This window comes from Capronia coronata, assembly GCF_000585585.1.
Source record: "Capronia coronata CBS 617.96 chromosome Unknown acBCG-supercont1.11, whole genome shotgun sequence".
In the NCBI taxonomy this organism is placed as follows: Eukaryota; Fungi; Ascomycota; class Eurotiomycetes; order Chaetothyriales; family Herpotrichiellaceae; genus Capronia; species Capronia coronata.
The window spans coordinates 332709-359991 of record NW_006912903.1 but is presented as its reverse complement, the minus strand read 5'-3'; the positions used below and the strand labels follow the sequence as shown (position 1 = coordinate 359991).

General features: G+C 52.2%; 12 protein-coding genes across 12 annotated transcripts; 4 read left to right on the top strand and 8 right to left on the bottom strand.

Moving 5' to 3' along the window:
* Positions 1-511: 511 nt before the first annotated feature.
* Positions 512-2365, bottom strand: A1O1_08910 (peptidylprolyl isomerase; the record flags this gene model as incomplete). Its single annotated transcript, XM_007729767.1, has 1 exon — positions 512-2365. One exon carries the CDS (start codon positions 2363-2365, stop codon positions 512-514), a length of 1854 nt encoding a protein of 617 aa, XP_007727957.1.
* Positions 2366-3991: 1626 nt separating this feature from the next.
* A1O1_08909 (PiT family inorganic phosphate transporter) lies at positions 3992-5713 on the top strand (the record flags this gene model as incomplete). The annotated part of the gene is made up of 1 exon (XM_007729766.1): positions 3992-5713. The coding sequence occupies one exon, from the start codon at positions 3992-3994 to the stop codon at positions 5711-5713; it is 1722 nt and encodes a 573-aa protein (XP_007727956.1).
* A 458-nt stretch (positions 5714-6171) lies between these two features.
* Positions 6172-8011, top strand: A1O1_08908 (kinesin family member 1/13/14; the record flags this gene model as incomplete). Its single annotated transcript, XM_007729765.1, has 2 exons — positions 6172-6358; positions 6411-8011. The coding sequence occupies 2 exons, from the start codon at positions 6172-6174 to the stop codon at positions 8009-8011; spliced, it is 1788 nt and encodes a 595-aa protein (XP_007727955.1).
* A 578-nt stretch (positions 8012-8589) lies between these two features.
* Positions 8590-10377, top strand: A1O1_08907 (translation initiation factor eIF-2B subunit delta; the record flags this gene model as incomplete). The annotated part of the gene is made up of 1 exon (XM_007729764.1): positions 8590-10377. One exon carries the CDS (start codon positions 8590-8592, stop codon positions 10375-10377), a length of 1788 nt encoding a protein of 595 aa, XP_007727954.1.
* Positions 10378-12161: 1784 nt separating this feature from the next.
* On the bottom strand, positions 12162-12525 carry A1O1_08906 (uncharacterized protein; the record flags this gene model as incomplete). Its single annotated transcript, XM_007729763.1, has 2 exons — positions 12162-12363; positions 12443-12525. 2 exons carry the CDS (start codon positions 12523-12525, stop codon positions 12162-12164), a joined length of 285 nt encoding a protein of 94 aa, XP_007727953.1.
* Positions 12526-12749: 224 nt separating this feature from the next.
* Positions 12750-15107, bottom strand: A1O1_08905 (uncharacterized protein; the record flags this gene model as incomplete). Its single annotated transcript, XM_007729762.1, has 8 exons — positions 12750-13397; positions 13451-13583; positions 13635-13756; positions 13812-13900; positions 13982-14148; positions 14203-14541; positions 14592-14632; positions 14679-15107. 8 exons carry the CDS (start codon positions 15105-15107, stop codon positions 12750-12752), a joined length of 1968 nt encoding a protein of 655 aa, XP_007727952.1.
* Positions 15108-16346: 1239 nt separating this feature from the next.
* On the bottom strand, positions 16347-17474 carry A1O1_08904 (uncharacterized protein; the record flags this gene model as incomplete). Its single annotated transcript, XM_007729761.1, has 1 exon — positions 16347-17474. One exon carries the CDS (start codon positions 17472-17474, stop codon positions 16347-16349), a length of 1128 nt encoding a protein of 375 aa, XP_007727951.1.
* A 1101-nt stretch (positions 17475-18575) lies between these two features.
* Positions 18576-19106, top strand: A1O1_08903 (uncharacterized protein; the record flags this gene model as incomplete). The annotated part of the gene is made up of 1 exon (XM_007729760.1): positions 18576-19106. The coding sequence occupies one exon, from the start codon at positions 18576-18578 to the stop codon at positions 19104-19106; it is 531 nt and encodes a 176-aa protein (XP_007727950.1).
* A 153-nt stretch (positions 19107-19259) lies between these two features.
* A1O1_08902 (DNA polymerase alpha subunit B) lies at positions 19260-21438 on the bottom strand (the record flags this gene model as incomplete). Its single annotated transcript, XM_007729759.1, has 4 exons — positions 19260-19433; positions 19495-20791; positions 20860-21009; positions 21113-21438. The coding sequence occupies 4 exons, from the start codon at positions 21436-21438 to the stop codon at positions 19260-19262; spliced, it is 1947 nt and encodes a 648-aa protein (XP_007727949.1).
* An 843-nt stretch (positions 21439-22281) lies between these two features.
* Positions 22282-23656, bottom strand: A1O1_08901 (uncharacterized protein; the record flags this gene model as incomplete). Its single annotated transcript, XM_007729758.1, has 5 exons — positions 22282-22580; positions 22631-22987; positions 23043-23192; positions 23247-23370; positions 23429-23656. 5 exons carry the CDS (start codon positions 23654-23656, stop codon positions 22282-22284), a joined length of 1158 nt encoding a protein of 385 aa, XP_007727948.1.
* Positions 23657-24501: 845 nt separating this feature from the next.
* A1O1_08900 (uncharacterized protein) lies at positions 24502-25728 on the bottom strand (the record flags this gene model as incomplete). The annotated part of the gene is made up of 1 exon (XM_007729757.1): positions 24502-25728. The coding sequence occupies one exon, from the start codon at positions 25726-25728 to the stop codon at positions 24502-24504; it is 1227 nt and encodes a 408-aa protein (XP_007727947.1).
* Positions 25729-26287: 559 nt separating this feature from the next.
* A1O1_08899 (uncharacterized protein) lies at positions 26288-26794 on the bottom strand (the record flags this gene model as incomplete). The annotated part of the gene is made up of 1 exon (XM_007729756.1): positions 26288-26794. One exon carries the CDS (start codon positions 26792-26794, stop codon positions 26288-26290), a length of 507 nt encoding a protein of 168 aa, XP_007727946.1.
* Positions 26795-27283: the final 489 nt, after the last annotated feature.

Here is a 27283-nt window from a genome sequence, read left to right as displayed (position 1 = left end):
TGCGACCAGCGAGTGGCAGGCGCAATTGGCCTGAAAGGTATGAGACGCGTCGAGAGAGGGAATTTGGGAAGCGGGAGAAAAAGTTTCGAGATTGAATGAAGATCTCGCAATTTGCGGAGAAGCGAAACGGGCGGAGAACAACGAGATTGACAAGATTTATTAGGATCCACGGCTACATGATGGACAACGACATCAACTCATGGACAACAATGGATAGGCAGTGATTGTATCCTTTATTGCGAGAGAGAGAAAGAGAGAGAGAACACCAGGGTCGACTCAGACCACGAGAACGCTCACTACAGTCTTACTTGCGCGTGGAAGCGCTGCACGTTTCCGCTTTATCGAGATTCTACCTTCAATCCAACCAGCCCGCACCATGATGGCAAACTTTAGACCGCGCTGGCGCCAGCTCGGTGCAAAGTATGGCGTCGACAGTCAGACCCAGAAGCAGAGAGTAAGAAAGCCCAGGTAATGTCAGCGCCATTCTATCCCAGATCACCCATATACAGCTCTAACTGATCGAGATGTTGACGATTTTAATGTCTTCTTCGGGCTTTTCCTTGCGCACCTTCGTATTCTCAATCTGATGTATCACATCCAACCCCTGGTACGCTCGGCCGAAAATGGTATGCTTGTTGTCCAACCAAGGTGTCTTCTCGGTTGTAATGAAGAATTGTGACCCGTTCGTGTTGGGCCCTGCATTCGCCATACTCACCGTGTACGGCTTGTCGTGTTTGAGATCGGAAAACTCATCTTCAAACTCCTTCCCCCAGATACTCTCGCCGCCTGTCCCGTCACCGAGCGGATCTCCTCCTTGGATCATGAATTTCCTGATGACCCGATGGAAGATGGTGTTGTTGTAGTAGCCGTTCCTCGCATGTGTGACAAAGTTTTCTACCGCCTTTGGTGCCTTGTCCGGGAACAGCCGTATATTGATGTCGCCGTAAGTCGTATGGAGAACTGCAGATGTCCCTGTCTGGGCCTGCTTCGTCTCCTTTTTCTTCCCTCCCGTCGCTCGCGGTTTCTCGTTCTGTACATCCCGGGACGACTTGCTGATGTCTTCCTCGTTGGTGAACATGTAGAACCGGACCTTGCCATATCCGGTAGCAAAGAGCATGGGATCTCTTTCTTCAGCCTCGTTCAGGAGCGGATTTGCGCTGGCCGCCATGGAGACAGTGACTACTTCCTTCTTTTGCGGCGCACCCTGATACAACGCTATGTTCAGTGCTCGAAACGGTTCATCTTTGCCATAAGCTTTCACGACCCGGTTGGTCAAAGTGTTGACGACCTTGATGCCTAGGAGAGACCCGTAGGCGATGAAATGGCCGGACTCGTCGAAGATTACATTGATTCTAGACCGCACAGCTGGATTATCAAGGTCGCGTTCAACCGCCATCCTCCGACCAAATTCCACCTCGTCGAGCTTCTGCAGGGCGGTCCCAGCTTGCTGCATTGCTGTAATGGTCTCGATTGATTCGTCATAAGATCGATAAAGCTTGCCGGAAGCAAAGTCAATCACTCGTATCTTTCTGTCCGGGAAAGAGATTGTAGCGAACTGATGACCGGATGGTGATATCGTGATACTGCAAGGTGCAGACTTGGCCTTCTTGAAATCGAACAGATTGGTGGTAGACTTCATCTTGAACACATTGTCGGGCTTTTCATAGTTGTCGCTGGGTTGCCAGTACTCGATCATGCCACCGGAATCTGCAGACACCACACAGTCGAAGGCCGGGTTGTAAGCCATAGCCACGACAGGAGCCCGGTGCAGAGATGACAAGACATGCATAGGCGTCTGGGAATCGCCACGGCCATCGTAGATGTGAATTTCCTTCCCAATGCCCGCCGCCAGTATAGGTGCAGCTCCTCTTCGATGGACCCAACAGAGGCAGGTCGCTGGGTTCTCGAGGTTCAGGATTGTCAACAAATCGAAGGTGATGACATCGAAGATCTTGATGGTGTTGTCACCTTCGTCGCCTGTGGTGGCAAATAGGGCCCCATCTACACTGACACTCGAGCTCACTACCTGGCTCTCGTGTGCTCGATATTCTTTGGCAAATTCAATCCCCTTGGCCATCTTCTTCCAGAACTTGACCACCCCGTCAATCGAGGTGGTGATGACAAAATCGGCAGGCGAAGGCGCAATGGTCACGGTGGATACCTGATCCCGGTGCATTAACGATCTGGAATACCTTATACCCTTAGGCAAGGCATCCACATACAGCGACTCGTACGGCAGCTTTCGCTTTTTCTTGGGCGGCACTGAAGAAGGCAAAGCTGGCCCAAAGTCATCGTCGGATGATTCATTGTCGGAGCCAGATCCCTCCGCGGATCTCGACCGCTTCCGATTCTGCGCGTCTGCCATGCTCTGCAGAAGGAGACACCCCAAGTGTCTTAGCGGAAGATAGTCAATGAGACTCTAAGATGTCTGTATGTTGAAATGCTGAACATGGAAAACAGAGGTAAATTACGCTAACCCTGAAGAGGAAATAGACCTTGGCAACGAGGCTGTTGCAATGATTGGCCAGTGAAAGCGGCGAGATTTCTTTCGTTCTTTCCATTCCCCTTGTTCTTCTCGCACCTTGGTATGTTTGAAAGTTCCGATTTTCCAATCTATGAGGTGTGCTTCAACTGCGTGACGGCCGCATCGGGCTCGAATGATTGGCCACTAGGTATCCCGTTGTCATTATCGAAACCATATCATGCCTGTTTTGCATGCCCTACGCCGGTGTGCAAGCGGACCTCGCTGAGCCATTTTGCAAGACGACCAACTGCTTTGCACTGGAGGAAACGAAGATTGAGAATTGCTTTGGGTCTGATACAGCAGCACGCGTGATGGGAGGGTCGTCAACGTGCTCAGCGGATACAGATGCAGTGGCCCGACTTCCTTTTGCCAAAGTGATTTCGTTACCTAGGCTCACCCTGCATCGGTACTGTGAGGTCCACCATGTTTGACATCCTCTCCGTCACAAACTGAGCTTCCAGCCATCATTGATCTCGAAGCCTGCTACTGTGTCTGGCGATCTGCCAAGGCCACGTGGTGATACGGCTCACCTCTATAGGTTATGTTGAGACGACAAGAACCGTTTGCACGGACCGAACAAGGAAACGGTCACTTCAAGACAGTGACTAGGTCGCGTCAGTCAGCGGCTTCGGCCCCCGCAGAGATGTCATTTGGTCCTATACGTCGACAGTGCGGCCAGAACTTGCCATGCCAGTGCCCAACCCGCCTTTAGTGACGAGCAATGGAGAAAACTCCAGTACGCAATGTGGCTCCACCCGTGAGAAGCGTCGAGTTATGCTGCCATGGACCCCTTCAGATCGATTTCAAGCCACGGAAGAAGGAGACTTGTCGCGTGAGGTCTGGGTCGCATATTGTGGTACGTTTTCGCGTAATGGCCTACTCCCGTTGTTGTACCTCTTTCATCGAGCTGTATAAGATCTTGAAGTGAAATGTTGCTGGCAATTGCCCAAGCTTCTGTTGACGAAGATGCACGCAATCAAGCTCTTCATAGCACCCTCGTGCATTGTCCCCGTGCGATGATTGGCCCCTCAGACAGGAGAGCACAACGCAGACCCCTTTCCGCCCAGGCAAGATCCGCTCCCCAAGCCCTTGGCGGAATTCTTGGCCGAGCGGAACAGTCTTGGCATATAAGGACAGGGGTGGACTTTTTCGCTCGAGCACCCTATCGCCAGCTCAGTCGCAACCCATGTGCTTCAGTCACGCCTACGGATCTTGTTCCTCCTTCTGTTTCTTCTCCGGTTTATGCTTGCGAGTGGAGGGAGCGAATGTCATGATAGAGCCACCTAGTACGATGCGTGATGCTCTAGACATGTCAACTCAGTTTGCCGCCGAACTTTTCTCTTCAAGTTATATATCTCAAGGTGATCACTGATTTCTAGGACCTTTTCTTCTTGCAATTCATTCGGATACAGCCAACATCATTTGCCGCGGTCTTTTTGTATCTTCTGCCCACCGCGTGAACCAGTCATGGCGCCTCCGATCACAGCCAGGTATGACTGGATCTTGGCCATCACTTCGATTGCATTCGTTTTCAGTGCCTTTGGTAACGGAGCCAACGATGTCGCCAACTCATACGCCACGTCTGTGGCAGCCAGAACTCTCACCATGCCGCAGGTCGGGTTCCTCTCCATGATCACCGAGTTCGTGGGTGCCGTTGCCCTTGGTTCTCGCGTTACCAGTACAATCAAGAACGGTATCATCAGCATTGACCGTTTCCAAGATCGCCCGGGAGCATTGATGCTGGCGATGGGATGCGCCGAGGTTGGCAGCGCCACATGGTTGATGCTCGCAACAAGCTGGGGTTGGCCCGTTTCCACCACTCAGACCGTCATCGGAGCTTTGATCGGCGTCGGGTTCGCATCCCAAGCAGACATCAAATGGGCCTGGGCTTCTGGCAGTGTATCCCAAACCGCGGCGTCGTGGGCAATCGCACCTCTGATCGCAGCGGGCTTCTCGGCATTGATCTTTGGCACCGTCAAATACGCTGTTCTGGAGCGGCGAGATCCATTCAAATGGGCTATGAGACTGATCCCGTTCTACTTCGCCACCACGGCCGCCATCCTTGCCCTGTTCATTGTCGTGGAGGCTCCGACTGCACCATCGCTTGAAGAGTTTGGCGCAGGCAAAGCTGTGGGTATAGTCCTCGGCGTGTGGGCCGGGGTTCTGGTCATCTGTTACATTTTCTTCATGCCTTACTTCGAACGCCGCCTGGTGAAGCAAGATTCTCGTGTCAAAGCCTACCATATACCCCTGGGTCCACTTCTGCGCAGAGAAAACCCACCTTTATATTTCCCAGCCAAGGACGACGGTAAATATGTGATCGACTACTATGAGGATCCATATGCCGACAACAAGCAATCTACCTCGTCGGTCAATTCGCTCAAGGACGAGAAGCACTCTCCAATGAACAATGACGAGCCAGTCATCGCAGATACTTCGGCTCTGGAAGAAGGACAGAGCGCAAGCGATCTAGGCCCCAGTGTCGTTGCTCGAAAGCGAGTCTTGACGCCGAGAGAGCGATGGATCGACCCTGTCAAAGAACTCAGCTGGACCAACCCCCAACGGTGGTGGAGTTACTTCAAATTCGGTTTCCTGAGAGGCGTTACCATGGACTGTGTCACTCATGACTCGGCGAAATTGCGAGCAATCCACGCCCGAGCCAACAAGTACGATGTGCGCATCGAGCATCTGTGGACTTATTGTCAGGTTGCTTCTGCCATGTTGATGTCAATTGCTCATGGCAGCAACGACGTGGCCAATGCCGTCGGTCCCTGGGCTTCAACGTATGAAACTTTCCGGGCCGGCGTGGTTGACACCACTTCGGATACTCCTGTTTGGTTCCTGGTCATCGCTGGTTTCTTGCTGGGCGCGGGTTTCTGGTTCTATGGCTATCATATTATGCGCGCCATGGGAAACAGGATCACCCGGATGTCGCCGACTCGAGGATTCAGCGCCGAGTTGGGTGCTGCCGTCACTGTGTTGCTCGCGTCTCGTCTGTCTCTTCCAGTGAGCACTACCCAGTGCCTCACTGGTGCCACGATGGGTGTGGCACTAATGAACTATGATATTGGGGCTGTGAACTGGCGACAGCTGGCTTTCATCTTCATGGGCTGGGTTTTGACCTTGCCATGCGCTGGACTGATTTCTGGATTGATGTGTGTCATGGCTCTCAACACTCCACATTTCTAGAAGGGCCAGGTGTTACCCTGCATTGAACATGAGATGGTTTGATTTATCAGGGTTCAGGGTCGAACGTGACAAAATGGCGGAAAGGTATAGATGAAGGAGGAGTGAGTGTCAATCTGTACACACCTAGGTACTAATCTAAAGCTGCCCATTCTAAGGTATCTAGTAACTGGTAGTCAGATCGATGCATGTGAAAATTGATGAATTTCCCCTTATGGACGTCATTGTTTGGATCTAACCCAAAGCGGACTGTCGCCCTCACCTCGCGACACTATCACCTCCGCCTGTGCCTGCGCCTGCGCAACAATCACTTAGCAAGACTGGTCCCAGCTCACCTTGCTTATCGTGCACTGCCCCTGACTCCTCCCTCTACCACGTTTTATTTCATGTACGTCTCCTTGCGTGATCGCTACTGTGTTGCCCTTGAAGAGTGTATGCAACTTCTGGACCAGGCGACAGAGATGGTGCCGCCAGCTAAAGGTATCACCAACAACAGCCGCACCCACACTCCCACGCCTTCTTCGGCCTCCAGTCCGTCATTGAGGTCAAGAACGCCTGTCACTTTACCGATGGGGTCTCTCAATGGCAATGTGAACCCGGGAGGAAATGTGAAGGTCGTGGTGAGAGTCCGAGGTTTTCTGCCACGAGGTAATTTGAACACCATGTTGCAATGAGAGTATCGGCTTACATCTCATCTTAGAGGTCGAGAGAGGAGCACAGTGCCTTATCGAGATGAATCCGCAGACACAGTCCACGAAACTACTCCCGCCGCCCGGGACTGATCCAGCCAATGCCCGAGCTCAGACTCGAAAAGTCGTGGAGGAAAAAAACTTCACATTCGACAACTCATTCTGGTCGCACGACACAGAAGACGAGCACTATGCTACACAGGAAGATGTCTACAACTGCTTGGGAGAAGAGTTCTTGGATCATAACTTTGAGGGTTACCATACCTGCATTTTTGCATATGGTCAAACCGGGTCCGGCAAAAGTTACACTATGATGGGTACCGCAGACCAGCCCGGCCTGATTCCACGGACTTGCGAAGACCTTTTCCAGCGGATCGAGTCCAATGAGAGCGCCAACATCAGCTACAGCGTACGAGTCTCATATTTCGAAGTCTACAATGAGCATGTCCGTGATCTCTTCCAGCCTCGAACAGACCCTCCGCAGTATCTCAAAATCAGAGAGTCACCGACCGAAGGGCCATACGTCAAGGACTTGACGGAGATACAAGTCAAAAACTACACCGAGATTCTCAAGTACATGCGTATGGGCGACAGTTCCAGAACCACGGCTTCGACGAAGATGAACGATACCTCATCGCGGTCCCATGCAGTCTTCACCATCATGCTCAAGCAGATCCACCACGACTACCGAACAGATGAGACCACTGAGAGACTAGCCCGAATCCGCCTCGTCGATCTGGCTGGCTCGGAACGTGCAAAAGCAACCGAGGCCACCGGTCAGAGATTAAGGGAAGGTGGAAACATCAACAAATCTTTGACCACCCTCGGAAGAGTCATTGCTGCACTGGCCGACCCTAAAAATGGGAGAACGCACGGCTCCAGGCGATCAACCCGCGACATTGTTCCGTACCGCGATTCAATCCTTACTTGGTTGTTGAAGGATTCGCTGGGTGGAAATTCGAAGACAGCCATGATTGCGTGCATTGCTCCGGCCGACTATGACGAAACTCTGTCAACTCTGCGTTACGCCGATCAAGCCAAACGCATCCGCACCAAAGCCATCGTCAACCAGGATCATGTTTCGTCAGCAGAGAAGGATGCTCAGATCGCCGAGATGCAAGACACAATCCGCACTTTGCGGTGGACCCTTAGTCAACAGCAGCAAAGCGGTAATGTCTCGGTCATTAGAGCTGTTCAAGAGAATGCCGACGTGCAATCGGAGAAGATTCGCGAGTTCACCACGAAATATGAGAACATGTTGCAGATCATGGAAGAGAAACTCGCCATCTCGGAGTCCAAGGTCCGGCAGCTCGAGGAAGAAAAGGAAGCCTTGAGCATTCATCTAAAGCTGGTGCTTGAGGAGCTCAAGAACCCAATCATCATCAACAAGGAGCAAAGTGTATCATCGGACGAGCGATCAAGAGCCGCCACGCCAGACATGATCTATGAAGACGACACAGCTTCTGGTGACGAGGTCGAGACCGAATCCGACTATGACGAGGAGGCAGTGGAAATGCAAGCGGAGATGGAGGCTTTGATTTCCGACTTCGCCTTCTTCAAGAAGAAGCTTGCTGCTGACCATGAGATGTTTGGTCTCAGCGCCGCGGCATAACTGTGATGAACCGAGGAGACTGTTCCAGCTGGGTCTCAGGAGCTCCGATCGCATTGAGCCGAGGAGGCATTTGGATCTTTGAAGAGGAAGTTTGACGACTGAATGATTGATTACCATAGGTAGCGAGGCGTTCGGGTGTCCTCTTTCCAGCTTTGACCGGCAGAAGAGGACGACAGAAATTGTGTATGAGATACTTCGAGCCCGTATTCTGTTCCCTACTCTTGAGTCGTGCTTCGTCTCCACCCATTCAGAAATCTGTTATCGTGGGTAAGCGGTAGGCAGGAAGTAGCATGCAGGAGGGTAAAGCACATACATACATGTAGGTACATATGACAGCCTCGTGCCTCCTGAAATGGCTTATGTAATATGCTTGGCGCAGCTTGATGTGCCTGAAACCCAAAAATGTTTCCCAGTTGGTTGCATTACAACTCGATGTTCGCAAAGTTAGTCAGAAATAGAGATGACTCTGTCACGTTTCACAATACTTTTGCATTCCAATTCCGAGTGCCTGATGCTCGTCTCTCAGTAACATAGTGCCTGACCTTCTCATCGATTCCCAGCGTGGCAGTCTGCGAGTCATGGCCGATTCAAACTCCTCAGACCCCTCCGCCGGGGGTGCGTCCCTCAACCCAACAGCCGCGTCTTTTACCATGCCATCCGCCAGCGACAGCAATCTTACGAATGGACACGCTCAGCCTGCACCGAATGGAGAGGGTCAGTCGAAGGTTACAGTCAATTCGCAGCCACGGACAGCCGAGTCAGCTGGGAAAGCAACAGACCCAAACGTGGCGGAGGCTGGTGCCGGGGCCAAATTGACTGGTGCACAGTTGAAGAAACAGAAAGCAGCAGAAAAGGCAGCAAGGAGGGCAGAGAAGGTGGCTGAAAAGGGAGCGCAAGCCCAGGTCCCAGCCCAGACCCAAGGCGGGCCAGGGCCGTCAGGAACGAAAGTGGAAATACCGAGACGGCCGTCCACGACCAAGAGAGAAAGCGACTCGGTTCCTCAGCTTAGAAGGACTCCTTCTGGCTCAAGAACTTTACCCATACGTGTAGGCTCCCAACAACAGCAGCAGCAGCAGACTCTCAACTCTGCCCCTCCCGAGAAAGAGAAGCACCATGAACCCAAGAAGGTTGGAATGTTCTCGCATCTCTACCCGAAAGAGAAAAGGGCAACTCTTGCAGGAGCTGGAAGGGAAATCCATCCGGCCGTCCTGGCGCTTGGTCTACAGCTACGAGACTACGTGATATGTGGTGGAAACGCTCGTTGTGTGGCCACATTGCTTGCTTTCAAGAAGGTCATACAGACATATACGACTCCTTCCGGTGTCGCTCTATCCAGACACTTGCTCACTCATCTGAACCATCAAATCGCGTATCTGCGCAACGCTCGACCTCTCAGTACGAGTCAAGGCAACAGTATTCGATGGTTGAAGAACCTCATCTCGACGCAGCCGGTCGAAGCAGCGGACAGCGAGGCCAAACAAAGCCTTTGCGAGGCTATCGACCTGTACATTCGCGAACGAATCACGCTGGCGGACGAAGTCATTGCGCGCGAAGCCACTGAGCGCATCGAGGACGGCGACGTCATCCTCACGTATGCGAAGAGTAGTATTGTGGAGAAGACGCTCATCAATGCCCATCGACAGGGCAAGAAGTTCAAAGTCATCGTGGTCGATTCGCGGCCTATGTTCGAGGGCAAAAACCATGCGAGAAGCCTGATCCGAGCAGGTTTGAGAGTGCAATACGCCCTGCTCACCGCGATTGCAGACATTGTGGATCAGGAAGCTGTCACAAAATGCTTTCTCGGCGCTTCGGCAATGCTGGGCAATGGAAAGCTGTTGTCGCGCGTCGGTTCCGCCATGGTCGCCATGATGGCTAAGGAGTGTTCGAAGAACAAGAGTCGAAATGTCCCTGTCATTGTGCTGTGCGAGACAGTCAAGTTCAGCGCGAAGGCTGTCCTGGACAGTATCATCTTGAACGAGCTGGGTGATGCCGACGCTCTGGTTGACTCTGCCCAACCCGAGGTCTTCTCCTCGACGAATCTTTCTGGTCCTGGTGCAGCGGCGGCGGCATCGAAAGGCAGCAGTAAGAAGTCCGGCTCCAAGGATAAAGACACAACAGGGAAAGCAGGCAGTAAGAAACCCGGCGGCAAGGATAAAGATGATGATGACCCAGACGATAAAGGGGACTTCTCAAATGCTGGGTTGGAGGCCTGGCAGGATCAGCCAGGACTGTTCCTCTTGAACATCATGTACGATGTCACACCGGCCGACTATCTCGATCTGGTGATATGTGAGCTTGGAAGTCTACCGCCTGAGGCGGTTCCTGTGGTTAATGGCGTGCACGGAGACGACCAAGCTATTGCATGAACAACGCTCAGATATGGCAAAAGGATGAACACGACGTTCTCAGGTTTTATGCGAAGTGCAGACGATGGTTCGGTTTTATGAGTCGGTACTTGAGTGGCCTATACCCCTGATACAACAACGATCGGATAGGGAATCCCATCCTTGACCAGCATTGCCGCGGGTGTAGACTTTCCCATAGAAGAATCCCGCCTATAATGATAGCATACTGCGATGACCGTACAGAGGGCAATGATCTAAATTCGGTACGAGCGGTCCATAGGGTTCGATTTGAAGCACAGGCATAGAAAGGAATCATAAACAGGAACGCACACCGTGTGAAGGTTGAAAAAATGGGTTTCTTTTTTCCGTTCTCGACATCCAGGGACAACTGTCATTCGAGTCCCCATCGTCTAGCAGGTTCGCTTTTCAACTCCGAGAAAAGTACCGTCCATGGTCATCGTCCTTGAAAGCCGCTCTTTCTTTCTCAAGACTCCCTCCCGTAGCATTGCAGTAGTGGGACGCAAACCCGCGAATAACCTTTCCATCACCACCGTTCAAGCTTGTCTGCTGCTCTGCTCCGCGCACACCCCTCCACCATAACCGAGTCATGGTCAACTCTCCTCTCTCCAACCACGACACATAGCGGATTTCAATGCATCAAGGTTGTTGTCGACTCCACTTCGACTCGCTTTTACGATCGCCATGTGTGGTGATTTATCGGTGCTGTTGAAAAATCAAAAATGTCAGCCATCGCCGCCTTGGACCAGTGGTTCCATTAAATCCTTCCGCCTTCTTTTTGTTGTACATGAATCCATTCCCGGAATGGTGTGTCAAGTATCGTAAGAGAGGATTTGCCATACCTTGATGAAACCAATATCCTGGCTCTTCTCGCGGAAGCATTGACGGCAGATGTTCAGGCCGTATTTGCGGATCAGACCGGCTTTGTGTGTGCAGACACGGCTGTAGAGATTGAAATGTCAGTTGGAGGTTCCATTCTCTTGTCTTTCGTTCATAGTGTGAGTGTGTTCAAAAGATTGAGACGGAATTCATATCGTGGGTAGATGGCATCCTCCTCTTCTTCTCCTTCCTTAAAACAGTCTTGTCCGGTCTCGTTCGTGTCCTCCTCTTTCTCTTTTTCCCTTTCCCACCAAAGAATTCCGTGTACATCCAGATGTGCATTCAAAAGGTTCGCAGTTCAGGAAAACAGGGGTGGGACGTACCAGCCACGAGCTCCCTTGCCGAAGCTGCGCGGGCGCGAGTACCAAACACTCTCGTGAGACATGATTACAGAGGATCTGTAGGTTGCGCGAAAGGAGAAAGAATTTCTCGGACTGCGGAAAGGTCGAAAGTCAGTATTTATGCTCAGGCTCGTTATTCATGGTTTGGTTTTTGATGAGGTAGTGGTCACATCAGGCAGCTGAAGAATTGCAGGTAAGACTGTGACTTACTTCGAGAGCGCAAAGGTCGGTTGTCGAGGGCGTCGAGAGAATGTGTCGAGGTTGTTCGATTCTGCGCTCGCGAAGTCCAAAGTCGCGGGCGTTTCGAGAATGTGGGCTTGGAGTGCCAAGAATTAGTCTCACGTGATCAAATTGGAGCCTTGTCATGTGACCGAATTGTACTTGGAGTATGATTGGGTGGTTGCGCACTCTATCAGATGTGGATCGTATGCTTGACTGCTTTGCACGTCTCGAGATTGTGCTTCCCGTTCAAAGGCTCGAGTTCTATCTACATATCTTGATATGTGTATCATCATTTGGGAGATGAACTCTGCATCTACTGCCATGTACAGGTCTTGTCCATTACCTCTAGTCGTCGACCAAAATGGGATCTTGGACAGATCGATAGCACATCCAACGATCAAAGAGATCTGCTCGTTCCCTCGGACTTCGTGCTATGTCTTCTGCATTCATAGTGAGGTTGAGAAAGCCGGCATTGCTAGGGTCGCTGCGATAGAGCGAGAGGATTCCTGCCGCAAAAGTCACGAGCGACACCGGACAATTGGATGGACTGATAGCGTTCACCATCTGAAGAGCATTAGTTCTTGCAAGCTGGACACCATCTGTATCGTGACGGAAGGAAGACTCACCCAAAGGTCTCTTCGAAGTATTCCACTCCACGCTTGCCGTCTTTCAAAGCCTGGTGCACTAGAAGCCGTGCTTCGTCGGCCATGGCGGCCGGGCCACAAGTCAAAATTGCAATTCGACCACCTGCTGAGCCGGCTATGTGGACTTCGTTTATAACGCTTTGTACTATTTCGCTGATAACTGGCCGGCCCTGTTTGATACCGAGTTCGGCAGTGAGGTGTGAGGGCTTCCCGATCTCAACCGTCTGGGGCGTCTCAGACGAGTCCTTGCTGGAAGTCGCGTAAAACCTGCAGTGAATGTCTTCTCGTCCTAGGACAGGCTGCACCTCGGGGACGCTATGTCACGGATCATGGCTGATTGCTTCGTCGTCCATACAAGAGTGATATCTCGTGTCCGAGTGCCTTCCGATTGTGACGTTGCTGACGGCGGAGAAGCCGCTCGGATGATATGATCCTGCAGGTACGGAAGTGCCCCTGAAATGCCCGTGCCTCCCACAATGAAAATCACATTCTCGTATATATGCAGAGGTCCCCTTTCACCGTAGGGACCCTCAATGAACACTCGAGGATTGGTTGTCCCGGATGGAGATTTGAGGCATTCGTCTCGTAGTCGCATGGTCCAGCTGCTGAACGGCCGGACAAAGAATGTCAACTTGTATCGACCACCGCTGGCACTCGACCTAGGCCGACCTCTTCCCGACGAGACCGAGGTAGCGGGTGACGAGCCTTTAGAAGGCGAATCTTTGGCAACAACATGGATTTTTGTTTCGGCAGCCTTCTCGTCAGGACTTTGAGATAAATCTGCCTCCACGACGGTCTCATTGCCGCCGTCAAGCACACTGGATGCTGCCAGCGTGAAAGGATGATTCTCCCAGCCTCTCCACTTTGCAATTGGTGAATGAAGTAATGCTGACCCGGGCCAGGTTTGAGCAATCTCGATCCTGGAATGACTTCCAGTCTGATCAAATCAGCTGCCTTATCATAGCTCGCTGTAGTCGTCGTTGGCGCCACAGCTTCTTTTGAAAACCTAACGTGAAGATTGCAGTACGCCAAACGGACAATGCGGGCGACTCTGTCGAAGAGCCAAATAGCAACTACTGGCCATAGATATGGGTCATATTCTCCTTGAAAGATTGCAGTGTGGCTGTTCGCAACGGTCAGTACAAAGACGTCAACTCTGGATGGCTCAACCTACTGGAATAGACCAACGATCGTGACCACTGAAAGGACAGTATGTAAGAGTAGGAAGATCTCATAGCTATGTCGACGGAGATGGATGGAAGAGAAAAGTAGCAGTAGACTCATGGTGACCGTCGCCTGCCGAAGACGTTAGTTTGTCATTTATTCCCATCCATGAACCATTATCACCCACCATGCCTCCCATATACCAGTATTTCTCACGCCAGGCTTCCGCAAGTTGCCCAACTGTCATAATTAGCGATCTGAGGATGGGTAGGGCATCTCAAATATGCCTCGACTTACAATTGAGCTTAAGCGCAGTATATGCCAGTCAATTGACTATTGCCTGGACGGTGGCAATACGAGCAACATGCCTGTGAAAGCTGTTGAATGTTGAGAAGCTCCAACCAGTCAGCCACAGGAAGATGTTGTTTCGTCCAGAAAACATCCATAGAACCGGCAGGTTGGCATAGCAGATGACACCTGACCGGTCCGCGACGTAACGCCATGTCTCGATGGCTTCCGTATAGCTGCCAACATTGTCAGTTGCGGCTGTAAGGGTATCAACAGTATTTCAAACATACTATAGGTTTGGAATGAAGATCTCATAGGAGACACAGCAAAGTACCAGATTCAGGATCCAGAATGAGACAACGATGACCGTCTCCGTTCGCGTGGGGATAGTGCACCAATGGAGGAGTCGTTGATGGTGAGATCCGAATGCCGCAGGGATAATCAGGTTCATCCGAACCCAGTGGTGAGCGACACTGAAGATGGATGGCATCCCTCGCGCCTTAAGCCTGGTGCCGGGCTCCTCGACGTCGCCATACGCTGGTGTGCGGCGAGCATGGAGAGTGTGCGTGATGAAACGATTGACAATGCCAATCAACAGGATGACACCCCAGAATCCATAGACAGCCCACCTGCGGCGAGGTTAGAGAGCAGACTTACCATGGCCTTGTCTGAGTCTTACCCATATCTTTGGTGAAGGATATACTCCTTTTGGAAAACGCTCTGAGGTATGTTAGTCGCGTAGGGTTACTGTTATGTCTGTTCTTACCGTGGTCCTCATGCCGGCGATATAGAAGTCTCTTGATAGAAGAACAGGATAATCCCATATCTTAGTGCCATTGATGTCAAAGTATTCAACCACAGGAAGCGAGGCGATATAGTCGTCCGTCAGAACAGGAAAAATCTCGGCATACGGCGCCAGTTTCGTTGCGCCATACTCCATGCAATAGTCGGTCAACATCTTCGAACCGGCTTCAATCTCGCGTCCCGTGCAGTACAGCTTTGTAGCAGCCCATATAGAATGGACGCTGATATTGTTTGAGCAGAGATTACCCCAATAATCGTCTGCTTGACTCCCGGCGAACGTGAACTCAGCGATATCTGTGCGAATGCCATTGACGCATTCTATCTCAGGGTTGTAACATAGGCCTAACCCCAGGATGGATGCCAAAGCGAAGAACAGCATGGTTCTGTCCATTCTGACCAGGAACTGGACGGCCGGGACGAGGTTATCAGACAGAGACCGACCGCCCCAACATGTACAGAGATAAACCTTCGAAGACGCACCAGCGATGAGACATCTCCCACTAGGCTCGCCAAGATGAAGGACTTGTTAAGTGGTGGTTGAGCCCATCTCCGGCAAACCGAGAGCATCACAATGAAGGTCGTAGTCCTTACCTTGGTCTTTGTTTGGATGGCACATTCCGACCACCGGCCGGAGTATAGGCCCATGACAAAGAATGCATGTCAAATGCGCGGTTGGCCCGCGCTTGCAACGATAATGCTGCACCACAACAGCCTTGGCCCAACCTCATAGGAAGAGTCCAGTACCAGGAGAGGCTTGTACAGGAGGTCGTGGTAGCTGTCGCAGCCACGAATGTCCGAGAAATACTCTCATGATTTTTCCTGGCATAGACTCGGTGCGGTAGCCAAGCATGCTTGTGCATACTAAGCACAGCCAAGACTGGAGAAGAAGCTTTTCTGTCGGAGGACAAGCTCTTCTCAATGCTCCAAGCTCACGACGCAGCCGGCGGCTGCGTACGGCTCAAGAGTGAAGATCAACCATCAGTGTCCGAGGAAACCAATGCCTACCCTTTGCAGACTGCTCCGGGACATGTAGATCTTGGCCCAGTATTCAAATAGAAGAGATGCCTATGGAGCATTATTAGTATACATTATCGATTCAGTTAAATGTGCAAGGACGAGACAGCCGCAAAGCGTGGTTGCGCGCTCGGCGGTATCAATGAACGTGCGGTCCAAACGTAGGAAAGAGCTAGCCATGACGATCACTCAGATTCACCTGGATATCAGCCGTGCCGAGAACGTAGCATGCATAAACTTGTTTTCGCTAAGTGGTGAGAGGCGAGGAGAGGAAGCGGTGGGTTGGCAAGGCTGTGGTTAACTAGTAAGGCGGAGGGCCAGGGGAGGACGCATAATCAGGCAAATTGTATTATCTAATCAGATCAGGGGTGCTGAACTATATTCGGTCGTAATCTGCCATGACGACGAGCACTCTGAGCCAACTTTGCTCCAACTAACAGCCATACTAGTAGTTAGTTTCTCTGGCGTTAAACTACAATGTTCATGGTCAGAGAGATCGACGAACCTCCGAGGTAGACGGTAACAAAGCGAGCACATAAAGAAGAAAAAGTCCTGACACGAGATATTGGTTGGTTTATTGAATTGTTGTCATTAAATGTTATGTGAGATAGACCATCTATCCTTGCTGCCACAGCATAGTTGTGTTGCCCTTAAAACCGTGCTTGTCCAGCTCCTCAATTTCTTCCCTAGTCAACCGCCATCCCAAAGCCTGCATGTTGTCGACAACCTGACTTTCCTTCCGGATACCGACCACAGGGATCGCTCCCTTGCAAATGTTCCAGTTCAGCGCCACGGCGGCCACGCTGACATTGTACTTCTTGGCCAGACGACGTTGGACTTCGAGCAGAGGCTCGACATGTTCCATGTCATAACTGCTAAACCGGTATTCTTTCGGCGGCGGGTTCTCTTTGGAGTATTTCCCTGACAGACGGCCCTGGCCGATGGACGAGTATGACTGGAAGACGATGCCATTCTTCTTGCAAGCCTCAAGCATGCCCTCGGTCTCGGGGAGTCGCCGCAGAATCGAGTACTCGCACTGGTTGGTGGCAAGGGGGATACCATACTCGGCCAAAGCATCCTTCATTTTCAACATGTCTTCGACCGAGTAGTTGGCGACGCCCACAGTCTTGGTCAATCCTTCCTCGACGCATTGTGCGAGACCCTTGGCAGCCTGCTTGATAGAGCTGATATGGATAGGACCATGCACAAGATAGCAGTCGATATACGTCAGGTTCATGCGTTTCAAGGTATTGCGAAGTTCCTTGACAGGTGCCTCGACGGGGTGGATGATATTGGTCCCCGAGTCGGTGATGTTTGGCAGCCACTTGGTCTGCACGATGATGGACGAGCGGTCGACACCGGGGCTGTGGTTGTTGATCAAATCCCCGAGGATCTCCTCACTTCGCCCGCTCCCGTACACTTGCGCCGTGTCCACAAACGTCATTCCTTTCTCCAGACACTTTTTCCATGCCGCTCGGAGAGCGGGCAGCTCGTCGTCTGACCAGTGGAAAGTGCTGGAGTCACCCCAAGGCCATGCTCCCCAACATATTACTGGCACCTGGACATCCTTCCCGTCTTTGCCGCGGAGCGTATATCTAGTGTCCAGTTGGGGTACAACAGAGTCGGCAATAACGTGCTGTAGTCCATCGTAGTCCTCTGGAAGGGACTCTGGTTTCGAGGAATGAAACCCCGAGACCGCTGACATCCCAGAGGACAATCCTGCCTGAAGGATCTTTTGCGCCATTGTGTTACTCGTAATAATATGTTTCGACGTCCGGTGAGAATTGTCCACAACGTTTTCAATTCAAGAGGATCTTGACAGTTTGAGGGTAAGTAGGAAACGGAACACGAGTCTCTTCTTATAAACCGCTTGAAATATCTCTGGACAGAGACAGACAATATAAACCATACAACCAAGATGATATTGATGTTGACGTCAGCAGACCGCCTTTAGACGACACAATGATAAAATTGCCGCCACATCGTCCAGCATTCACAGTGGTAGGTCCAGGTGACCATGTCTTATAGACCCATCGCTATGATGATCGGCTTACTCAACTGTATGAGTGGACCTTACCTTAGGTACCTACCTTTTGCGCCTCCTTTTCTGTGCTTTTTGTGATGTAAGGCCAGGGAGGAAACTCGGGATAAAAGCCGTTACAACGTCGATCGAACGGAGATGGCAAAGGCAGTGGAGTTCCACCGGACGGATATGATATACGTCACTTCTAGGTAATGCTTCTGTGCAGTGCTGCATTTCGACCGGATAGCACAACCGGGCGCCACAGGTTGATTCTGCACTGTTCAGCAGCCGAAAGGAGTGATGGTAGGAGTCCGGTCCTATCGTCAGGATCTAGGTAGTAGGAGGACGCAAGTCGTGTTGTTCTTCAGGGGGAAAGATTTGCCCAAAGATTTCATCCTCCACCGTAGACACCTCCAAGCAAAGTACTAGGGTCGCGCACTCAATCGATGTCGCGCATAACCGTTAGGCTGCATGGCGCTAGCAGCGTGGCGGCATCCTTCAAGTTATCCTCTCCGCACTCCCGCTGCGTTATTGTTTACTCCGTTCCTAGTACTGGCACCTATTGGGTAATATCTGTTTACTAGTAGTACCAGTCACCGAATCACGCAGCCAACCTTAATACATCACTCTGTGGCCCCAGGTCAGCCATATCTTCCATTAGGTTGACACTGTAGTATCTGCGATACCCTGTCTCAGATCATCATGGTGAGTCTGTTCCAACCTGAATCCCAGGGACAACGAACAACGTGCCGTCGTGGGCCCCCTTCAAAAACTAACTAACGGATCACGCAGTCCCGCGACTCCTCCGCAACCTACGTGCACATGGCCTCCTCCCGGCTCGCCGACCTCTTCGAAGAATTCTGTCGGCCGCCGTCCGCGACGAGCTTCTCACCTCTGGGCGCCTCCAACAATGCTCAACAAGCCCAGCAACAACAGCACCACCACCACCATCAGCCGAACGGGGCCGGTGGCGATGGATCCGGCATGGCCCAGCTGCCCGGGCATTTCATGCCTTTCGAGGAGATCGCGCTGCCGCCGCACCTGATGCCGCTCAACCCGGAGGACGAGGACGACGTCGTGCCGGACATGCATGCCGCGTTCGGGATCAATCGCGCGCTGGGCCAGAACCAGGCCGGCGGAGCGGGCGCAGCGAGGGGAGTCGGTGGGAGTGGAGGTGCGACGGGAGCCGCGGAGCCCGGCGGCGAGGCGAGCAATGCCGGTGTACAGAGGGAGCCGGTCTGGAGAGATTTTGGTCTGTCGGGGATCGTGGCGGGCGTGAGATCCAGTGGAATCGGCGAGCGGCCAGGACCTAGAAGAGAGGGGAAAAAGACGGGGGTGCTACTCTTACGATGAGGTTCTGGCCGGCCTAAAACGAAACGTTTCACGACTTATGGCCTAGGCATGTATGATGAGATGACTGTCTCCTTTCAATGCGATCCAACAAGGCGCAGGGGATAGCACGGCAAAAACACCCAGCCCTGAAAGAAGGGCTTTGTTATGAGATATCTATATCCTTACGACTTCGACCCTTGCACGCTCAAATACCTTGTGGGGGACGCTCCTCTGCGACTTTTCGTCCTCGGCTAATATCCTGGGATGCAGCGAGATCTGAGAGTATGTTCCTGCGGCCTTGCGCTTGGACAATTGACCCGGATTGATCACCATCACACTGTCGACGACCTGTCATTCACGTCAGCGTTGGAAGGCATTACAACGATAGCGCAAGGAAAAAGAGCCATACCTTGACAGACGGGGTCAATATGCTGGGTAGGACGAGCACGTCAGGCTTGACCTGCATCCATTCACCCAGCTTCAAATATCCGACGTCCAAGCATGATCCCGTGGCTTTGACCACACCGTTACTTGGCAGCTTGTCTCTGGACATTGGCGGAAACAGTGGAAAGAAATGCCTCTGATCGATCAGATAGCCGGGCAGTCTGGTCAGGAGATCAGACCCGGCGCCGTGGGCCAATTGCTCTCGGCTAAGCTCGTATAAGATGTCTTGAGAGGAGATGCCAACCACGACTTCATTCAAAGACACATAGCATGGATTTGGGAGCATGGTAACTTGCTTGGGCAATGCGAGATCTTTCCGCGGAGGCCGCTCCTGCGGCCAGCTGACGTGCTTGCTGATTGCGTCCCGCACACTGGGGACGATGAGGACCGTGATACTCGGCACGGCTGAGCAGAGACGTTGAAGAGGGCCGGAGATCCAGAGACGGAACAAAGCGGCCATACTTGCTTCCTTGTCTAGACCCCGAACTTCGGGCAAGTCGAAGTCTCCCGACGCAAGCATGGGATGTTCAATGTCGAGGAACGGACCGTTGAGAATGAGGGCGTCGACCATGTTGTCCGCGGCCTTTTCGCAGAGTGCTTGGAAGGGTTCAAAGTCCAGGTTGTCGTCGGCGGTGTATGGGCCTGAGGCGATCATGATGTTGAGAGGTGACGAGGCAGACGAATCCTCAGAGACACCAAGTTTCTGGTTGATTGCGTCGATTTGTGTCGGGACAGAAGAGGGCATGGGAAGCTTGGGGGTGGACAAGACCTCCGTAACAGTGAAATAAAGCCCCGAAGCATTTGTTCCTCGTACGGCGACGATCTGTCCGGGGAAGAACTGGTAGGAAGACAAGCCGTCGACCTTCAAGGGAACACGTAACCCGGCACCCATGCGCCTCGACATCTCCAGCACCAACGATGCCGAGTTGAGTTTCCCCTCTGCGGTGTCCGAGGCAATCCTGCCCACGGCAATGATTTCGCTTGTACTCTGGGCGGCTGCATTGCCGAATGACGAATCTTCCAGTTTATGAGCCTGCTGGACCACGGCCATGAAGTCGTCAATGCGGTCGTCAAAGACCTCCGACGCCTCCGACAAATGCATCGCCATGGGCTTATAGGCGAACTTTTTATAATCCGAGCGAAGCACCATGTGAAGGCGCGCTTCTGAGAACGGGGCAATGGGCGGTTCGGCCGACGAGAGGTGCTCGTTCAAGATCTCGACAGTATGGCCTGCGTTCTGTCGTTCGGAGAACGGAATGCCTCTGGTGTCTCAAGTTAGCAACCACCACATGTCATGCTCCTGCAGGAGCCACGGCGCATGAATACGTACGCCAGTCCAGCCACTTTCGCTCCTTTGGCCTGTGCCTTGCTCGTAGACTCCGGTCGACTGACTTTCCGCGGCACTGGGGAGTCGAAGTCTGCTTTCCTCTTGACGCTGCCATTCCGCCGCGGGAGTGCATTGGGCGTGAGTTCATCGAGCCTGGTTGTATGTTCTCTCGTCAGTCTTTCGTGTTGTTCGGGTCGAACGCTGTGGCCTGTTCTGTTCCACGACACCATGTTCGTGTGTAGGTAGCATCACTTACATCCCGAAAACGTCCCCGTTGCCAGTCGCCCTCGGTGTAGCGTGCACCGTCGTCTTCCTCTCTGGCTTGACCGTCGACTTGTGCGATCGATCTCCTCGCTCGACCCCGTCCTGTACGTCTTTGGCGAACATGCGTGCCGTTTCCAGATCGAGCTTTGTCTCTTCGCCCCCCATCTTCAGACAGTACACTTCCCATTTGATGAACAGTTCGTCGGCCGTCATTGAGTGCAAGCGCAGCGTCGACTCCAGGACGCCGAGGATATCGGGCGAAAGCCCGCGACCGGCGGGGTCGAAGACCGCATTGAGGTTCTCTTTGGCGTCGGTCATTGTGTTTACTGTAGTATGAATCTTGTGGCCAGGTCCGAGGATCGAGGTGGTGCTCGATTGTGGTACTAGTTATAGCAACATTCGTTGTCGAGGCCGCAAGTGTCGACACGTTAAACTGCGCGCGACGCGTCCAACTTATGCTTGGAGTTGCGATAGCGCTAAAGCGCGCTGTTATCGCGTTAAGTGGGCTTGGCATCCAGTCGCGGCCGACGAGGCCTCCTCACCTGTAACACCTTAAGGTACGTCGTAGGATGTAGATCCAGACGCACCATGGGTTACATACCAGCAGGCACATCTCCCTCACTCTGCGATTGACCTTATGATCCCGTAGGTCCAACTACGCGAGGCTGACTTTTAGGCTCTAGAGATGCGCCATATTCATCGACTTTCTGGAATCCAGATGGACGAAGGTAGGTATCTGCGAGGGAAGCATGACGTGATACAGAATACCCTGCCAGGCTTATTCCATTTAAAAAGTATTCGCAGTGAATGGCATGACCATAAAAGTCCGACGGTGAAAGATGCTATGACATCTAGGTATTGTTAAGATTTCAGCTGGGGCGCGGGCATCCGCACAGCGTCTCGCTTCACCATGCCGCCCCTGTCCTTCCGGTATACGCTCACAGTTACAACAAGGCAGGAGCTCCAACAGAATGATATATTTTTGGGTCCCGATCTCTCTCTTTGATGATTTAAGGCCGACCTGATTGCTTCCCTGTGCCCTTGGCCGTTTCTCTATTCCCGGACATCATTATCCAGCTCGAGACCGTGGTTGAACCTAACGCCAGTCCATGCATTGCAAACGCCAGGCTATGCTGTCCACTTGTTTGAAAGTTGTTGTCGTCAAGTCTGATCCGTTTCCTCCTGTCCTTCCACCAGCAGGTAATGCAGAATGTCGCTGAGTGACAAAACGCCCTTAAGGTAATTGTTGTCATCCACGATCATCAATCGATGGACTCGGGATCGTTTGATCGTTTCGAAGATAGTGTCCAGACCGTCGTCTAACGAGCAGCAATATATTCCGGGGTGATTGGGCGAACGCGCCGAGAGCGCCCTACCGATGGTCCATGTAAGGTTGCCATAGTCTCCGGTCTTGAGAATCTCAATCACATCGACTGCTTCGAAAACGTTCAGGAGGATGCCTGAGGTAGATTAGTGCGCCGTCTGCATCTAGTCATGGTAACCAACTCACCTTCGGTCGTGACAACGGGAACGCTCGATATATTCTTCATGACCATTTCGTCTATTACATCCAAGACTGTTGTGTCCAGTGTACAACGGACGATGTTCCCGTATGTTCCGAGTTTGATCATCGCGAGAGATTTCCTCAGCATGTCGGTCTCCTTCACGTTCATTGCGATGAACTTGAGGATTCTGTATTGCGTGATGACACTGGTTACCATTGTGCGCTGGGTGTCGCTGTCATATGAGACCAGCGGTATTCGGCGAGCACGAGAGATGAGTTGTTTGCGTAGAGCGTCGAATAGAATTGCTTCTGGAGAAGCCGAGACTGTCTCGGGAGGCTTGACATCCAGGAACTTCTCGACATCTTGTCCATGATCAGTTTCGAGCTACCATGTCGGACAATTTCGCCATATACACACCTTTCAAGTCGCTGAGAAGTAACTTGTCCACGTCTTTGAGCTTGTCGGCATGCAGGTTGTAATATCGCACGACGTTCAAGTAGTCGTTGACCGTGAGCAGGCCGGCGTAGGTGGAGGTGGAGGAATCCCATAACGGGGCAGAAACGATCCCTGCAACATTAGCACCATGTCATTTGCCCGTGTATGTGTGCGTGTCCGACATACCACATTGTACCATAATATTCAAACTCTCTTTGACCGTGAGCCCAACGTCCAGCTCAATGAGTCTGAAGCTCAAGGGTAATACATCGTAGCAGTTGCGGATTCGCAGAAAGTCTCGGATCGCCTTCTAGGAGGGAGTCAGTTTCCAAGCGAACTCGAAGATGGCGGCAGAGATGGTTCCTCACCAGGCCAGCTCTTTGATCTCGGTCTATGGGTCGATCGGGTTGCGTAGGCGCACTCGGTCGAGATGTTGTCTTGGGGCGAAGCAAGTCTGACGGTCGCACAAAGGTGCCCTCGTGGCCGTGGTGGTGGGCTGCCTGCGCATGCGCCGTGGTGGAAGAAGGATGGTCCGCCGGAGCCGAATTATCGTTTGACGGGGAGGGTGATTGGGTCACCTCAGCGTTCTCTGCCATGGCGACGGATCAAGAGGCATCTTCTATCTCTGCGAGGCTGGATCTGTTCTCTTCTTCGCGCAGACTGCGACAGGTTTGGGTTACTTAGTATTACTGTGGTAGATGGTTTGAAATGGAAGAGGGATCCGTGACGGTGCGAAAGTGTGGAGAATGCGGGCAGCACGCGGCTGATTGTGGGCGAGAGAGGAGACGAGAAAGACGGGTGACGAACGGGGTGCAATCGATGATGATTGTTGGGTCCGAGTCGGCTGGGGAGGCCAGTTGTTCAACACCGGCAGCCAGTGCGCGCAATGGCAGTCAATCCTCTGTTGGATCAAGCGACGGATCTCGAGATTTGATGTCTTGTTGGATGTACCATGAAATGTGAATCTGAATGACGAGTAATTCTCTTGTACCTAAGTTGAAGAATGATGATGATAATAATGATGACAATAATGACAATAATGATGGGGGATGGATGGTAGGCTGCGTTTGCGTTGATGCTAATCTGGGACGCAAATTTGGCGGGATGACAACGAGTCCGGCTGAGGAAATAACATGTGATTTTACACGCTGCAGTGCGTCTACAGAGTACTAGGGAGCCTTGTTGGTAGGTATATGCTATGTACCATCTATTTAACATCCATTGCGCATTTCTATTATGCACCATCATTGTGGTTTGTCCCATCTATTGGTCTGTTCATGCTCTTTCCCACCTGAACGCAAGCCCGGCTGGGGGCAGGGCTACAGACGGTGTACCCAATAATGCAATTCATTTCAATACCTGTCCTGCCATGCCAACTGGTAATAGTACATGACTACCTGATCCATAATGCATGATCCGACGCCATCGGGACCCCGTCCCATCAACTCGAGATTGAATTGCCAGTCTCGGCGGTCGCAGCAATGTCCTCCTTCTCCCGCTCAGCCAGACTCTTTTCTGCCCCCTTCAGGTAAGCCTCGTACTCGCCAACCCTCTTGCCGCCCTTGACCCAGCGTTCCCAGACTTCAGACCTCCTCAATTCACACAGGTCATTGAGAGCGGGCCAGTATTTTTCGTGCACATACTCGAAGTTCACAAGACCACCACTTTCCTTCAATAGCTGCTCCCTAGGCACGTACAGGCCAATGTCTTCGTTGAACTTGATCTTTTCTCGTGTCACGGGATCAATAAAGGGGGTAATCAGCTTGAAGAAGCCAGAGATATAGAAGGGCACGTTGGACACGAGAGCGCGACCAAGACGTTCCGGGTAATGATTCTGGAGAATGTTTAGGACTTGCTTCCCCTGTGACAGAGTTGCGCCTTGTCCGGCCTTTGTCTCTGCGAAGTTGATGAGCAGGGCCAAGCTCTCTTGTCCGGCAGGCATCAGATCAATGGCACGTTCGAGCATGAAGACCAGATGCTGGACTTGACGTTCGCTTCGTTCGGTGTTTTGTTTGGATGGTCTCAAGTATTGGCAGGGCCTTCCTTGATAGTCCCAGCCCAGGATCAACTGTTTGCCCGTGGCATTTTCGATGGAGATATAGTCCCGTGTGAGCTTCTCCAGCCCATATTCACGACGCCATACCAGTGTGTTCTTCAGTCTCGTTTCAGAATGTGCCACGTTCCATGTTGTAGCTCTCAAGTACCGCAGTAGGCAGTCCCGAGTAAGGAATAAGCGCTCCGAGTCTGTCAGGGACAGTTTCTTCGATCCTTTAGCAGATGATTCCGGTAATTCAGTCCATGCTGCCACATTCTTAAGCAATGTGGCATATTTTGTCCTTTGTTCCGGGGTCAACGGTGGTCTTGGAACTGGCTTCGCAGTCTCTAGAGGTTCGGCCAGGGGTGTCCTGATGACACCGTCGGCAGCGGAGCGTGGCAGGTTCAACGGGTTTTTGTGGGTGGGAGTAGGCTGAGGTTCTGTAACGACCTCTTTCGAGACGGCCGGGGTGACGCCAGAAGTGGGATTGGTAGATATGCTCACGGGCTCGGACTGCGCAGATTCGCCATTGATCTTGACCTGGTCCAGGCTCGAAGCGAGTGCGGTGGTCGCCTTTTCAGAATCTGTCGTTCTGTCTGCGACAGCGGAATCACGGCTTGGGTTGACGGCCATGCTGACTGTGGGGTAGACCTGCCAGTGCCAGTGCCAGTGGTCAAGGCCAGAGGGAATCAATGAAGTAGATGGTCCGCTAAAGACCCTGGTTGTGTTGGTTCACATTTTGGGAGGATTGCAGGTGAGGATTGGAAAGTGCAGAATGGACTGCGCGGAACTCCTCGTTGCCGGCGGGCCATGATGGAGCCACATACGCCATAGTAGTACATACCGTTATTGATGCCGTCACCACGAAGCGAGCCGCATGAGAACTAAGATAAGGTACCGACCGGGAACTTTGTCCCAGGGCTGTCATTAGTACTAGTACTAATGTACGTATATACACTCTGGCTTGCGCCTTGCTTTCTCAGGTACTAGTAGTATTTCACTTCTGTGCCCCCAATATGCCAAATATTCCGGGGAGCTCGTTCTGACCAGCAGGTCCTGCGCCCAGCAATTGCCAACGTCTTGTCCCTTATGTAGGTAATGTTGCAATCCCCATGTTAAGATAGCGTTTACCAATAGCCACGACTGAATCGACTGTGCCGAATGTACAGTGTTCAATCGCTGGTCTGCAGTCTCACATTCCTGCCTCAGCTGGTGCCTTGCGTGTGTCGTTCCGCGGGCATTTGCGCCATCGCAGTCGCAGGATTCGTTTCATGCCATCGTGCTCCATGGGAAACTTGGGACCTAGAGTCAGAATAGTCTCGCCGTGCTCCTCTGTCATTTCTGCCTGCCGAAGCTGAACAGTATCGACCCAGTTGGGAGGAATGCTGATTTTGGCGTGATGCAGGATTTCCTGACTGTCTCTCGACTGCTCGTCGAGATAGAAGGGACCTGAATACGCCATAGTCCTCCTTCCTGCGTCGGCAAACTCTTCTGTTGTGGCTCGAATCCAATCGGTCTTGTAAGGCTCAACATAACCCCATTGTAGCACAGCTGCCATGTAGCCATCCTCGCTATACATGATCTGCCCTTTGCACGCTGACCCCATTGGATAGGTCACGTCCTCTCGATTGTCAATGTTGGCGGCGGTGAAGGACAGAAGTTCCCAGGTTCCTAGTAGTCGAGAGTAGAAAGACGCCATGTTGGATGGCGAGAGTAGACCTGTACTAGTGGAGGTAACAACAATCATAGAAAGGGGTTCGGAGACCCACGTTGTAGTTGTGTCGGAGGAGCGAGAGGGAGAACGAACCGTGATGGCACACAGCGAGGAGGTGTTGGAACAAACCGATGTAAGACTCAAACCCTGCACTCATACTTTTCACTGGTTTGACAAGTGAAGATACGACAGAAAGAGCGATATTGCACGGTTCGCTCCTCCCCATGATAGCGGCCTCCCATGATGGGAATCCCAGAGCATGTTGGCTGGTATCTGACGGGTTCAACTTTAGCAAGTAGTCATAGACACTGTAATGGTCCTGCAAAGATGGCCTCAAAGAAGGATGTGCTTCAGAAAGGAATTCGCTTGATGAGCTGGTAAGCTTCCTGAACAAAGCAGGGAGGTCTTAACGGCTTCGAGAATGCCTAATAACATCGCTAGCATGAGCTCTCTGACCCTCTTGCATGTAGCGGC